The sequence below is a fragment of the Cebidichthys violaceus genome, unplaced genomic scaffold (genome assembly GCF_023349555.1).
Source record: "Cebidichthys violaceus isolate CVI_PGR_0920_01 unplaced genomic scaffold, fCebVio1.0.p SCAF_88, whole genome shotgun sequence".
NCBI classification, from domain to species: Eukaryota; Metazoa; Chordata; class Actinopteri; order Perciformes; family Stichaeidae; genus Cebidichthys; species Cebidichthys violaceus.
The window spans coordinates 78,500-93,618 of record NW_027176973.1 but is presented as its reverse complement, the minus strand read 5'-3'; the positions used below and the strand labels follow the sequence as shown (position 1 = coordinate 93,618).

Sequence of the window (15,119 nt, the reverse complement as noted above, 5' to 3'; positions counted from 1 at the left end):
GGATGTGGATGGGGTTCTAGAGGGGGGGTGCAGCAGCTGAGAAGGCCCTGTCGACCCAGGTCTGGCGCTTGGTCCTGATGGTCTTCAGAGTGTTTGGACCAGCGGACCTGAGGCAACGGGTTGGGGCGTGGAGGGGGAGGAGGTCTGAAAGGTAGGGAGGGGCCAGGTAGTTTAGGGCTTTGTAGGTAGTGAGAAGCACTTTGAAGTCTACTCTGTGTTTGACCAGGAGCCGGTGGAGGCTGAGAAGGACCGGGGTGATGCGTTCATAGCGGCGGGTGGAGGAGAGCGGCAGAGTTCTGAACATGTTGGAGTTCATTGAGGATCTTGATGGGAGAGCCGTAGAGGATGCTGTTGCTGTAGTCGAGTCTGGAGGTGATGAGGGCATGGATGAGAGAACAATTCAAAATGTTTCCTCAAAGCAAAACCACGTTTCAACATGAAATCATGTCAATCAACAATAAAACAACTAAATGCAAACATTTCACACACACACACACACACACACACACACACACACACACACACACACACACACACACACACACATCTATTCCCCCCCCCCCCCCCCCCCCCCCCGCTTTCTGACTGACGCATGCCCACATCCTCGCCCCTCCTCTCCGCGCGGTCCCCATGGTAACGCGCAGAGGAGAGAGCAGCTTAGCAACACGGAGACGGAGACGGAGCATCTTTCGATCCAGAGGAGGAACAACAGATCCACATCAGGTCCACATCAGGTCCACATCTCCTGAGCGTAAGTGTGTTACCAGATGTTCGGGACATTTTCCCGGTTCCGGTTCTGATTCTCCTCCGTCGGTCTCCACAGTGTAACGATGAAGTTCGTGGTGGTGCTCGTGGGAGCGGGCAGCCTGGCCTTCCTCGGCGCGATCATCTGCATCATCGCCAGTGTTTATCCCCGGAAGAGCGCCGCGCCTCTCGGCGACAACGGCACGCTGACATCGGAGCCGCTGCTCGAGCTCCCGGAGCCCGGATCGGTGGCGCGCGCGGGACCGCTGGGCGCTCTGCACGGCGCCGAGTCCTACGACGGAGGAGAGAACGGGCTCGGCGGCATCGGCCTGGAGGTTCCCACTCTGAACGAGCTCCACCTCGGGGAGGACACCGGCGGTGGGTCCGCGAAGAAGTTCAGCTTCAGCCGGTTGATCTGCACGCCGGTACCGGTCGGAGAATGCAAGAGCAAAGACCTGAGGCAGCGGCGGCAGCAGCAGCAGGCGGACGACCCGCTGTACGGAACTGGGGGTGAAGACTGGACTTATCTCCGGACCTCCGCGGAGGAGCTCCGTCAGACGGTCCTGCAGCAGAACGACCAGATCCTCATGGACCAGAGGACCATCCGGGAGCTCACGGGCAAGCTGAGCGAGTGCGAGAGCGGCCTGGAGGACGAGAGGAACGTCCCGGAGCGGAGCGTCGGGGTCTGGAGCGGCAACCGCCGCGTCATGGCCGGAGACGACGTGAGCTCGTCCGCGGCGGCGCAGCTGCAGACAGCGCGGGCCGTGGAGGAGCTGGCCAGGGCCATCATGGACCTGAAGGACCGCATCGAGAAGCTGGAGGTAAGACCTTCATGGTGTTCTGTTTGTCTGTCCTGAGACCTGAATCCGGAACGATCCGGGCGAGTCACGAGTCTGGCCCATGTTGGCCCAGTTTATTATTATTAAAAAACTGGTTATTTACCTAAATAACAAAAAGAAAAGAAATATTGATCTCATCATCTCAGGTGCCCCCCCCCTTTTTAATCATCACCTCTTAACAAGCAGCTCGTGACACACACAGGGGTGCCTCATGTCTCCCGCGCACGCTCCCCCAGTGGACCCATGGGAAATCTCTCCCTCCCCCCCACCTTGTCAGCCCTCTCTACCTTCAGACAGCAGAATAGAGACATAAATAAAAGATGAGGCTGCTGGACAGGAAGGAGGCTGACACACACACACACACACACACACACACACACACACACACACACACACAGTGCTGCATCACTGCACAGTCAGTTACAAGGTTGTCTCAGTCAGGGTGAATTAATGTCGCAGGTTTGCCTCAGCAGCTCTCTGGATATATATAAATATAATATATATATATATATATATATATATATCTATATTATATTTATATATATCTATATCTATGGTCTGTGTGGGATGCATCCCCTCCTCTGAATACTAACCCTGCTGTCATCGATTAAACACCTCTCACTCTGCTGCAGCTTCACTTTGAACGTGACGCTCCTCTTGACGCTGCAAAGACGACTCTTTTCTAAAAGCGTCGAGTGTCTTTAGGTCCTCCGGTGGAACCGGTCACGGTATTCACCGTGGTGAACACACAGCTGTGGTTTTAACGGACTGCTGCTCCTCGTTGAACGTCCACAGAGGAAGATGAGCTCACAGTGAATGTAGTTAGTTTTGACCCACAGACTCCCGTTAGTTAAAAGGAGATCTCAGATCTCAAACAGAGAGCTCTGTCGTGCAACTTTTCATGCAAAAGTTGCAGAAATAAATCGTGTTTTTAATTAAACTTAACGATTTCCTGCCTTTCTCTGTTTTATATCATAATAAATTGATCGACAGATGATTCCATAATGAAAATAATCCTTAGTTGCAAACAGTACAAAAAGCATTATTATGAGATAAGGATAATAGAACTATAATGAAGTAATAAAAGGGAGATCAATGTTGTACTTTGTGTTCTGGCAGTGATCTTCTAAAAGATGGTGAAATACTTTGTTATGTTAAAATAACTACAGAAGTATCAAATACATCAACGTTGACTTCTGGTTTCACATGAGGACCAATCAGGAGGAGTCATCCTCTGAGGAGCATGAAGGTCACATGATTGAGGACCAAACCTCAGCCTGAGAGCCTCAATGTGTAGAACTATCATCTCCTCTCAGGATCTCTCTCTCTGGCTTTTTATTCATTTCAGTCTGAAACTCCTCCTTTGCTGTTTTTTCTCCTCCTGCAGGCGGAGATCGGTCCGGCTGCCTTGAACCTCACCGACACGTCCGTGAGCTCAAGCAGCAGCAGTCCGGCCGGTAACACCGGTAACACCGGCAAAGCTGCCGCTCCGCCCACCGGCAGCATCTCCTCCCCTCCCGTGGCGGCTCCCCCGGGGAGTCGACGCCCCGCCTCCCCCGCCACCAAGCCCCCATCCAAGGGCCCCGCCGGGCGCGCCAAGGGCCCCTGGAGGGTGGAGGACCTGGAGGGGGAGCTGGAGAGGAAGATCAAGCTGCTGGAGAAGGAGCGTCAGACCATGAGGAAGGAGACGCAGGGCCAACACGAGAAGATCAACCACGGCATCGACACCGTGAACCACCGCGTCACCGAGCTGGAGCACAGTGAGTCTGGAGGAGGAGGAGGAGGAGGAGGAGGAGGAGGAGGAAGGACTGAACAAATGAAGGATAAACTGATGCACTCCTGACGTGCATCACAATGAAACTTTCATGAGCACAGTGGGTGAAGTGGGTCATCACAGCAGTGCAGAACAAACGATTAAAATAAGATGAGCAGAGAAACATAATACATAATAATATTATGTCATTATATATAAAGGAGCCTTAATGCATGTTGTGTAGTTTGGGTCAAGAAGGTGTCAGTTGTTTTTGATATTTTAGTCTTGAGTTTCGTCGGGCTGATTGTTGGTGAAGTTTCCTTCGACGATCACCGGAAGCTTCTCTTCGCTTCCACAAACCAATGAGTGACGTCACCATGACGACGTCCACTTTTTATATTCAGTCTGTGACATTAACGCGTCGTCTCCTGTCTCCTCCTGTCGTCTCCTGTCTCCTCCTGTCATCTCCTGTCTCCTCCTGTCTCCTCCTGTCTCCTCATGTCTCCTCCTGTCTCCTCCTGTCTCCTCAGCGCTGACGGAGCCGTCGTTCCCTGAAGGCTTCGTCCTCTCCTTCCCCATGAGGACCAACTACATGTACGGCCTGGCGAGGAAGGAGATCACGGAGATGTACGCCTTCACCGCCTGCGTGTGGCTGAGGGCCAAAGGAGGCGGCATCGGGACCCCGTTCTCCTACTCGGTCCCGGGACAGCCCAACGAGCTGGTTCTGCTTCAGGGGGTCCACAACCCGGCGGAGCTGCTCATCAACGACAAGGTACACGAGTTGTGTAGACGTCGTCTCTCTTCACTGTGGGGTCGCTAAGAGATTAACTCGGTGTGTTTGAGTGTGAATAAACGTCTTCATCTTGAGTACTGTCATCATCATCATCATCATCATCATCATCATCATCATAGTTTGGTTCAAAATTATGGTGGATTAGAGTTTACACCAGGTTTGGTGTGTCATTATCCAGGGACGGTATCGTTATGGTTTTATTGATACTCTTATCCATGCTGCTTATCGGTTATTTTTGATTGTTTTGTGAGAAAAAAAGATAATTAATTAATTAAGAAAACTTTATTATTCTTTTATGTAAACAAATATTCTTTCTTGAGCAGCAACACAAGAAGTTATAAAACCTTTAAAATACATTCTCAGCTACACAAAGATCTCAGTGATGATCCTGTTCTTGTGATCAAACTCCGTATGACATCGCTGACGTATGACATCACCACCGTCACCTGACGGCTGCTCCACAGACAGGTGTTCTGTACGTTGGTCACACGTTGTGATGAACTCACTCGTGAGGGTTTTATTGTGTTTGAGACGACCAGAGTTCTACAACGTTTCCTTCTCTCTGATCGTGACGAGAGTCTCACGCTGCACTGAGAGGAGTCTTGGTGAAGACAGGTGTGTTGTGTTCTCTGACCTGTAGGTGGCGCAGCTGCCTCTGTCCCTTCCACAGGACGAGTGGCAGCACATCTGTGTGAGCTGGACCCTGAGGGACGGGGTGTGGAAGGCCTACCAGGGGGGCAAGATGAAGGGCAGGGGGGAGGGACTAGCTGCCTGGCATCCAATCAAACCAGGAGGAGTCCTCATACTGGGACAGGAACAGGTGAGGTATCAATAGACCAATGGAGGGATGGATGGATGTATGGATGGATCAATGGATGGATGGAAAAGCAGAGCTATTTCCAGGGAGCATCATTAGCTTCTCCACCCATGAACAGACTCACACTGAGCTGCCTCTCTCTCATTAGTGAGACACCAACGTTACATAACCGTTATGAAATCTGATATTAACACTCCTCCCTGGAGTCAGAAGAGCAGCACAGAGCTCATCCTGCAGCCCGTCGTCCTCCCATGAAGGATCAAAAGCAGAGTCCAATGATGCAACAACAAGATTTAATGGATGTTTCTTTGGAGGAAGAGACTTTATGAATATAATGTGAGGATGAAAGATGAATGGCTGTTGTGTGGATGTGTTGACCAGATTTTAATCCGAGGACATCCCTCTCACTCTGAAGGGGGATAAACTCTTTTAATCTTATTGAAGGGGAATCATGAAATCACAATATTTCTGTGCGTGGACAGAGCTTCAGCCTTTATTCTTATTGAACCAGGACACACAACCACAGCCGAGTTACAAACCTGAGCAGGGTTGCAGTTTCTCAGGATCAGAGAGAGTAAATTCGTCTCAGTGTTCTGTTAAACAGAAGTGTGGTGTTGAATCCATCGTTACTAACAAGATTTAATGATCAAGATATCTTACAAACCGTTGGAGGAGGAGACGTTGCATAGCTTGAAAAGCTGTTGCACTCCGCCGTACTTCCGTTGCCAAACTGCTGGCGCACACTTCTGTAGGTCGTCATTGTTGAATTGTTAAAGACTCTCTCCTTAAGGGTTCGGTTACAGTTTTTGGGGCAGGACCTACAGTCCAGGAAGTCAATTTAAGCCTAAGTTTCTCTTGTTGTAACTGAAAAAGGGCTGATTTATGACTGTCATACATGAAAAACATTGACGTTAAAAGCTCGTACTCTGGAATCTTCCTTCTGGCACTCGATCTTTTCTTTTTCTCCTCTTGTAGGATACACTGGGCGGGCATTTCGACGCCTCCCAGGCGCTGGTCGGTGAGCTTTCCCAGTTCAACCTGTGGGACCGGGTGTTGAAGCCGGCCGAGGTCGCCGCCCTGGCCGACTGCAGCTCCTCGGCGCTGGGCAACATCGCCCCGTGGACCGACCACGACGTGGACGTGTTCGGCGGCGCCACCAAGGAGTCCCTGGACCCGTGCCACGCCGCCCAGAGATCCAACCCCTCCAGCCCTAAGCAGTGAGGCGAGACCGCTGGGCGAGGTCAGCCGAGGCTGGCGGTGTTTGATTCGTGGTGTGTAACAGTGTATCACAGTACGGTGTTTTTGTAGGGATGGTGGGAGGCTGGACGGTGGACTAAAACGTGTGACGGAGCGATTAAGAGTGTGTGTTTTGTTTTTGGTGCTGGTGTCCACAGCGAGCTTAGTCAAAGAATCACCTTAGTGAAGGCCGCATGGCTGGATGGACTTGAACGGGACTGGTTGGTTTAATGCACCACCCTTCTGTTTTCTGGTGGGCCAGTTCAGCAGACACAGTGATTCAGGAACACGGTTTGAATATGGAACTAACCTCATCTGAGGGTTTCTTCATTAACGTGACACAAAGTTCTCATCTTGTGTCCAGTCGGTTGTGTCTAAAGCTAAAACTGAATTGTGAGATGCTTTCACTGGTCGTATCTATTTCAACACTCGATGGGAAGCAGAGTGAGGTTTTCTTTGTTAACTGTATATGATTCTTCTGAGTAATGTTAAAACTGTTAAAACAGTGGTCTTATAAATGTATATTGTGTATTCTGTATCTCTGCTGATGTTGCTCTGTGCCAGTCTGCTCATCCTCTCACACACCTCTCAGAGACGGACGATGGCCTCCGTCCACCTCTCAGAGACGGACGATGGACTCCGTCCACCTCTCAGAGACGGACGATGGACTCCGTCCACCTCTCAGAGACGGACGATGGCCTCCGTCTACCTCTCAGAGACGGACGATGGCCTCCGTCCACCTCTCAGAGACGGACGGTGATCTCCGTCCACCTCTAAGAGACAGACTATGATTTCTGTCCACCTCTTGACACTTGACGTCTCTCTAAGCACCAATCAGACACTTGATTCATTGTGACGAACCAGAGTGAGTTTGGTAGAACTGTGTTGTGTCCCTGAATGTAAACCCGATGGAATGTCCGTATAGTTGCATGAGCAAAGTCACATTTCCTGTCACTAAAGAAACAAACTCTGAGTGTTGACTTCACCACACGGATCAGATCCTCTCAGAATGACGGGAGGGATGTGCAGGACGTGGATTCATTCTGTGGCGGCCATTTTGAACATCTGACTGTGCAGAAAGAAAAACTGCTTTTACTTTTGTTCTCTTTACAAACTAAAAAACAAACAAAAGACAGTATGAGCAAAACTCGGGATGCATGGTCTCAAACCCTCGATGCATATATTTCTGTCGTGATATTCGCGGTTATAAAAAACAGCTGAAGCTTTGTTTACGTGGGATTAAAGCCTGGAGACGTAGTTGATCAATAAAGCATTAAATGAGTTAATCTCTTCCTCATGAAGGAGACATAACAGACTGAGATGTTATATGTTACCATCGTCTGCATCTCTTCTCATAACCACACCGTTTGGGTGTTTTTTTAAATCTCTTGATTGAAACCGTTCAGAATGGACGTCACAGGAGTAACGTTTGGAGGAACACTGTCAGGGTGTGATTGTGTCCAGTCAACACTGTGCAGAGAAGACAGCTGTGGTTCAAATCCACTCGTTACCTCAAGACATCGGCCCCACATGCCATTCGTCACCCAGTTGTAAAGTGCCTGCCTGGGCTCTCATGCCCGAAATATAACAGTGAAACGTTTTTATGTTTTCTTCTTCTTCTTCTTCTTCTTTGTCTCTTTCTCTCTCTCTCTCTTTCTGTCCGTCCGTCATGCTTTTGGTTGTTGAAGGCTGTGACAGTGTTGCGCTTGTCCTTATTTGCATCTTCATGGATCTTCTATGATATTGTGAAATAGATGGATGAAATAAATAGATAAATAAAAAATGGTTATGACAACAATCCTGGACTCCTATCTCCAAAAATGACATCACAGAAATATGTATCAGTGTGCGTGTGTGTGTGTGTGTGTGTGTGTGTGTGTGTGTGTGTGTGTGTGTGTGTGTGTGCAGATGGAGAGGCGGTATTCAGCAGAGACCCCACAGAGAGTCTGATCTCTGATGAAGACATAATGGATTACTCAGCGTCTGAACGAGGCCGTGTTGATTCGTGACCGCTGATCCGCCCACTCACTCGTGTTCTTGGTGTTTCGTCTGAACTGTGATCTGACGTCTGACTTCTCTCTGTCTCACTCTCATCATCCTTTGTCCTCTGACTGAAATATGATCCAAGTTCTACTGGGCGGCTATGAAAGTCACACATTAATGCTGTTAATAATAACAATAATAATCAATACTGTCAGGGAAACTTCATCCCTCTGACAATCTATTGTTTCTGCATCGCCTCTCGCTCCACTGGTGGAGATGTTTGTCGACATGAACAGGAGAAGTTTACTTCCTTGTCTCCATCATGGCCTGATGTACGTGGATCACCTGCCTTCAATGACGTCGCACCGCTCAACCGACCAGCAAAACGGCGTTTCATGAACTCGTTTCATGAACACGTTTCATGAACTCGTTTCATGAACTCGTTTCATGAACACGTTTCATGAACACGTTTCATGAACTCGTTTCATGAACACGTTTCATGAACTCGTTTCATGAACACGTTTCATGAACTCGTTTCATGAACTCGTTTCATGAACACGTTTCATGAACACGTTTCATGAACTCGTTTCATGAACACGTTTCATGAACTCGTTTCATGAACACGTTTCATGAACTCGTTTCATGAACTCGTTTCATGAACACGTTTCATGAACTCGTTTCATGAACTCGTTTCATGAACACGTTTCATGAACTCGTTTCATGAACACGTTTCATGAACTCGTTTCATGAACTCGTTTCATGAACTCGTTTCATGAACACGTTTCATGAACTCGTTTCATGAACTCGTTTCATGAACACGTTTCATGAACTCGTTTCATGAACTCGTTTCATGAACACGTTTCATGAACTCGTTTCATGAACACGTTTCATGAACTCGTTTCATGAACTCGTTTCATGAACACGTTTGCAGAAACACTACTGGTTGTTTGTCGTCGCTATTTGTATTTTTTTGGTAGTTTCTGTTTGTATTTTCACTCATCTAGTGTCTCTTTGTGATCGCTCTGGATCTCTCATTTAGTTTCACTTTGTGGTCTTCTTGTGTATTTTTGTGGTCTTCTTGTGTGTCTTTGTGGTTTTCTTGTGTGTCTTTGTGGTCATCTTGTGTGTCTTTGTGGCTGTCTTACATCTATTTTTAGATGTTTCAGCTTTCTATGTGGTCGTTTTTGGTTGTTTGTCGTCTTTATTTCCATGTTTTTGGTCGTTTTGGGTCTATCTCCAGTCATCTAGCGCCTCCATTTTCTATCTATGTCTAGATGTCTTAGCTTGCTCTGTGAGTCTCTTTGTAGTCCCAGGAGATCCGTTCACTGATCCATCGCGGTGATAAAGTGCAACGACAAAAACTCACTAATGAAAAAAACAAGAATGAATCATTTCTGATGCAACAAAAACCATCAACTGTACAGAAGAGAACCTGGTTTATCTTCAGCTGTTGATTGATTACGATTGGTCGTCGTTATTAAGCGTCTCTTTGCATCTCGTTAGTCATGTTGTGTCTCTTTGTAGTCGTTGTGTGAATGTTTGTGGTTTTGGGTCTATTTCCAGTCATTTAGCGTCTCTTTAAAGTTGTTTTTCATCTATTTTTAGATCTTTCAGGATTCTGTTTGCGCGTCTTGCTTCTCTTTGTTGTCGTCTTGCGTGACGTTCAGTCGTCTGACCTCCTGACCCCTGGAGCCTCGGGATCCTTGATCCAACGCGATGATAAAAGACGACGACTGAGTCACTGATGGAAAACGAGAACAAATCATTTCTGATGCCACAAAAATTGGCAGATGCACAAATGAGAAGATGACTCATCCTCCCACCAGATTTGTCTTCAGCCGTTGATCAATTACCAGATCGATGAACGGCTCAGTGAATCTCTGGCTCCATCCGCTCCTCAGCAGAGTCACGACTTTTAGTCGCTTAGCGTCACTTTGTGTATTTTTGTGGTCATTGTGCATCTATTTTTAGATGTTTCTATTCGGCCGTTTTTGGTTGTTTGTCTTCTTTGTTTGTTGTTGGTTGTTTTGGGTCGACTCATTGAGGCCGTTGTGCATCTATTTTTAGATGTTTCAGGTTTCGATGTGAGTGTTTATAGTCGTTTAATGTTGTACCCGTCGGGGTTCATTGATCCGTTCATTGATCCGTTCATTGATCCGTTCGTTGATCCGTTCGTTGATCCATCGCGGTGATAAAGTGAAACGACTCCTTACAAAAACTCACTAATGAAAAAAACAAGAATGAATCATTTCTGATGCAACAAAAACCATCAACTGTACAGAAGAGAACCAGGTCCACTCCAACCTGTCCTCGGCTGATCACAGCTCATCAGACCCACATGCCCCCCCCCCCCACAGTGTGCTTCCTCTGCTGTTGAATTATAGATGCACCTTAATTATCATGGAAGTCCTTACCTGACCCACACACACACACACACCGCACTCCGTCTCACACACCAACTCAAATATGAATTTTCCCAACACCTCTTCATCCCCTTCTTGGTCTCTCTCTCCTGGTCTTGGTCTCACAGATGAGGACTGTTATTCATTGTATTCTCACACATCTCTGCTTCTCTCTGAACCTGTTTACCTTCACGCTCGTCTTCAGTGTGCTGCAGCTTTTTATCTTTTTGCTCCGACTCTCATATTTACAACATAATGTGAATGTTTTCTCCCTCATGATGAATCCTTTCCTCAAGGTCTTCACACCGCCTCCTCCTCCTCCTCCTCTCTTCATCTTTTCACTGCACCTGGTGTCAGAAACACCTCCATCTCCTTCTCTGCTCTGCTTTGACGTTCAGAAACCTTTCAGCCCTCTGGCTCTATTCTTTGTGAGCGTCTCACCTGGGACTTACTGTCTCTCTCTTTCTGTCTCTCTGTCTCTCTCTCTGTCTCTCGCTCTCATCACATCATGTGATCTGTCTCATTCAGAGGAGAGTCCAGTCTCACAGAGAATCACTGCCAAAGCTGTGTGGAGTATTATGTGTGTGTGTGTGTGTGTGTGTGTGTACCTGGTGATTCCACCCAGATGTTTGCAGCTGAATTTGGGTCAGACTCAGTGCGGCCGATTGGAACCATAAAATAAAATGTTTTACACAAACAACTTTTGACACTTTCATTTTATTAGACAAATATTAATGATGAAGTCGAAATAAAATGACTTATAAGTGAAAACCTCTTTGAAATGAACCTGAATCTGAAGACTCTCCACAGTTGATGGACACACTCTGAACCAATAGGAGAGAAGCTAGACGGTAGTGGGCGGGGCTTCCCCTGTACTGACATCCGTTGTTGTTTAAAATGTCTCCTTAACAACCGACCTGGAGTCAGACGGCAGAAGTTTTCGGAGGAGAAAACGCCTCGTAAGTAACAAATATATACAAATATATACAATATATGTGCATATCACGTCTCTTCATGTGTCACTCCGCATGTACTCACTGACAACACGCTAACTCGTAATCTATTGTATTTATCGGAGGGTAGAAAACACGAACCCGGTAGCATCAGCTGTTAGCTACCAAACAAGCTAAGCTAGTTAGCTAGCTAGTAAAAACAACAGTTTCTCAACCAAACCAACTTCCACTACGAACTAAGACGGAGCTCCAACCCGTCTGCGTTCAAACTACGAAGACAAACTCGATGCTAGCGAGCTAGCAATGGCTAACCGTGAAAAGTGATGTTAGCTCAAGTTGAGCTCGTCATGGTAACGGTACACAGAGCAGTTAGCTTCTGTTAGCTACTGTTAGCTACTGTTAGCTACAGCTTCCGCCTGTGAGACCAGGACCAGGGTGTTCATTTGCTTCTAACGGGTTTAAAAATCCTTCTGACTGTTTTTAACGTCCTTTTCTGCAGGAGTCAATCCTTTCCTCAAGGTCTTTACACTTCTTCTTCCTCCTCTTCTTCTTCTTCTTTCTTTTTCCTCTTCTTTCTTTCTCCTCTTCTATTGTCTTCTTCCTCTTCGTCTTTCTCCTCTTCCTCCTCTTCTTCTTCTTCTTCTTCTTGCAATGGCTAACGGTGAAAAGTGATGTTAGCTCAAGTTGAGCTCGTCATGGTAACAGTACACAGAGCAGTTAGCTAACTTTAGCTACAGTTGGCTGCTAACTGTAGCTATCTGTGATTCATCGGGTTTAACACACCTTGTGACGGTCATGGGTTCTGTTCCTAACGTTTAGTAAATGTTCCTCTCTTCAGGAGTCGGGATGGCTGGGACTGAGGTGAAGAAAGAGGAGGCCGACTACAAGAGGCTGCACAGCTTCCCTCTCATCCGGGTACTTTACACTCAGCTGGAGTTAAACAGGTGTACCTGAGGGGGTGTACCTGTGTTCACGCTGATGTTACTCATCATACAACGCGTAAAGCGGGTTTATGTTCTCAGCTGGGTCTGTTCCCCCAAAGGACCAGGAGGTCCACATGTAGTGCTATTTATCAATACCATGGTTGATGATCCATATTGGCTCATACATTGTTTTTAATGTTTTGTTTTGTTCGAAGAGGATCCAGAATGTTTATTTATTTGTCATCATTACAAAAATCATTTCAACGCTCTGAAGTCAGTAAACCATCAGAAATACTAAATGTTGTACTTTTACTTTGTTTTAGTAATTAATAATTTTTGTTCTTCATGAAAACACACAACACACTCTTAGAGCTTGTGTTTATGAAGTTAAACATCATAATTCATCTCTAATATCTATTTTATATTAACATGAAAACATCTCCTTCAAACTACTGGATTTATTCACGTTCATCACCAAAACTACATTTTACAGATTACACGTGAACACATCGTGATAACGTTATAATGTTCCTTCAGACAGTACTCATGTTCACTGAGCAGAGCCTGAAGGCATCATAGTGTAACTGAAGTGAACCTCCGTTGATTAGCCGTTAGCGGTGCTGCTAACGTTACTAGCTCTCCTCTTCATTAGTTGTTAACAATGAAACATGATCAGAGATCAGAGACTAGAACCACATGTTCTACTGAGTACTGGAGGAGAACCATCGTCAGGAGAACTTTATTTACACTGTGATGGTTAACGTTAAAACTTTATTTACACTGTGATGGTTAACGTTAAACTTTATTTACACTGTGATGTTAACGTTGAACTTTATTTACACTGTGATGGTTAACGTTAAACTTTATTTACACTGTGATGGTTAACGTTAAAACTTTATTTACACTGTGATGGTTAACGTTAAACTTTATTTACACTGTGATGGTTAACGTTAAAACTTTATTTACACAGTGATGGTTAACGTTAAACTTTATTTACACTGTGATGGTTAACGTTAAACTTTATTTACACTCTGATGGTTAATGTTAAAACTTTATTTACACAGTGATGGTTAACGTTAAACTTTATTTACACTGTGATGGTTAACGTTAGACTGTGAGTACTGATCCACTACGGTCCGTTACACCACCAGTGTTTGTGTGCTCCCAGTCTTATACCATTCGTGACTGTGTTTTAAAATGAGAACGTGGCGGTGTGGATGTAACCTCAGGAGAGTCACGTACAGATGTCGAGCTTTAACCTTTTGATTCTGTCCTCAGCACACCGACATGCCGGAGGAGATGAGGGTGGAGACCATGGAGCTCTGTGTGACGGCCTGTGAGAAGTTTGCCACCAACAACGAAGTAAGAAGATGAAGTGTTTGATCTTTTAAATCTCACTCTGAACGCGTGTTTCTGTTTGATAAAGAGTCTGAAATGTAACCCGTGTTCCCCAGAGTGCAGCGAAGATGATCAAGGAGTCCATGGACAAGAAGTTCGGCAGCTCGTGGCACGTGGTGATCGGAGAAGGCTTCGGCTTCGAGGTGACGCACGAAGTGAAGAACCTGCTCTACATGTTCTTCGGAGGGAGTCTGGCCGTGTGTGTGTGGAAGTGTTCGTAGCCCCGCCTCCCCCCGGAGGCCCCGCCTCCTCCGGACGAGGTCACCGCGCTGGGAACGCAAACACCGGCTAGCAGCCTCCCGCCGGTCTGTGTGTCGCCGGCTGCTGTGGCAGAAAACAAAAAACCCTCTTTTGGAGATCTTTAACTTTCCGTCCGTCTCTGAAGCTGTAACCACGGATCTGAACATTTGTGAGCGTGTGTGAGAAACTTTTACAAACAACACAGCCAGAGTCCTTAATCCTCCTCTTCAGGGAGTGTGTGTGTGTGTGTGTGTGTGTGTGTGTGTGTGTGTGTGTGTGTGTGCTGGACACACAGTTTTATGTTTTTTTAAAAACATAATTTCATCATCACCTTCGTCTCCTCACCTCTCTTTCTCCCCCCGGCCACAACTCGTCTTTCAATAAGATTTGTAATATTTTTTATTTGTACATATTTTGATGCAACTTGAAGAACCCGACCGGCCTTCAGTCTGTGAAGGTGTTAACGATGTTTTCATGTTGAGGCCAGTTTTAATGATCCAATGGACCACTCGGTGTGAATTACAATACTGTACTGAAGTACAATAAACTGAAATGTGGTGAAATAAGAACTGAAAATGGCGACTTTGTTCTTCTTCACATTAACTGAACAGTTACTTTCACTACATTCCATGCAAAGTGTTTTAGGTTCAATTTATCATCATAATAATGTCCCCTGGAAGCAGTAATCTCTGGGTCTATTTGAAGCCTTCTGCTGGAGGATCTGGGTCTGTCCATGGTGGACCAGTCTCTGCTGGAGGATCTGGGTCTGTCCATGGTGGACCAGTCTCTGCTGGAGGATCAGGACCAGGTAAGAGTTCCTCACTGTCACTTTAAATATAAATTAAACATGTAAATGAACTTCAGTATTTGATAATAAACAAAACAATTTGTATAAATGAAAGATTTCTGACCCTTTAGCCCAGAAAGTAAAACCCACTGAACAATAATGATGATAATGTTAAGATATGTTCCCATACTTGTAGATATATTGCACATATAAACTGCAGCAGCACCAGGACGTCTCTGTTCTACATCAGC

General features: G+C 46.3%; 2 protein-coding genes across 3 annotated transcripts; both read left to right on the top strand.

Moving 5' to 3' along the window:
• Positions 1-635: 635 nt before the first annotated feature.
• On the top strand, positions 636-7,972 carry nptxrb (neuronal pentraxin receptor b). 2 transcript variants are annotated; one of them, XM_068702672.1, is made up of 6 exons: positions 636-751; positions 824-1,565; positions 2,971-3,343; positions 3,867-4,108; positions 4,770-4,949; positions 5,922-7,972. In XM_068702672.1, exons 2-6 carry the CDS (start codon positions 831-833, stop codon positions 6,165-6,167), a joined length of 1,776 nt encoding a protein of 591 aa, XP_068558773.1. In that variant the 5' UTR covers positions 636-751; positions 824-830; the 3' UTR covers positions 6,168-7,972. The 2 variants fall into 2 exon arrangements, with proteins under 2 accessions (XP_068558773.1, XP_068558774.1); XM_068702673.1 differs by having other exon boundaries at positions 636-1,565.
• Positions 7,973-11,463: 3,491 nt separating this feature from the next.
• LOC137866680 (dynein axonemal light chain 4) lies at positions 11,464-14,650 on the top strand. Its single transcript, XM_068702732.1, has 4 exons — positions 11,464-11,526; positions 12,359-12,435; positions 13,722-13,805; positions 13,898-14,650. The coding sequence occupies exons 2-4, from the start codon at positions 12,367-12,369 to the stop codon at positions 14,060-14,062; spliced, it is 318 nt and encodes a 105-aa protein (XP_068558833.1). The 5' UTR covers positions 11,464-11,526; positions 12,359-12,366; the 3' UTR covers positions 14,063-14,650.
• Positions 14,651-15,119: the final 469 nt, after the last annotated feature.

Bases quoted from the DNA above. Each gene is read 5' to 3' on its own strand.
- nptxrb (XM_068702672.1), top strand. From the start codon at position 831: ATGAAGTTCGTGGTGGTGCTCGTGGGAGCGGGCAGCCTGGCCTTCCTC. The intron at 1,566-2,970 runs GTAAGACCTTCA...CTCCTCCTGCAG, and splicing joins ACCGCATCGAGAAGCTGGAG to GCGGAGATCGGTCCGGCTGC. The intron at 4,950-5,921 runs GTGAGGTATCAA...CTCCTCTTGTAG, and splicing joins TCATACTGGGACAGGAACAG to GATACACTGGGCGGGCATTT.
- LOC137866680 (XM_068702732.1), top strand. From the start codon at position 12,367: ATGGCTGGGACTGAGGTGAAGAAAGAGGAGGCCGACTACAAGAGGCTG. The intron at 12,436-13,721 runs GTACTTTACACT...TTCTGTCCTCAG, and splicing joins ACAGCTTCCCTCTCATCCGG to CACACCGACATGCCGGAGGA. The intron at 13,806-13,897 runs GTAAGAAGATGA...CGTGTTCCCCAG, and splicing joins AGTTTGCCACCAACAACGAA to AGTGCAGCGAAGATGATCAA.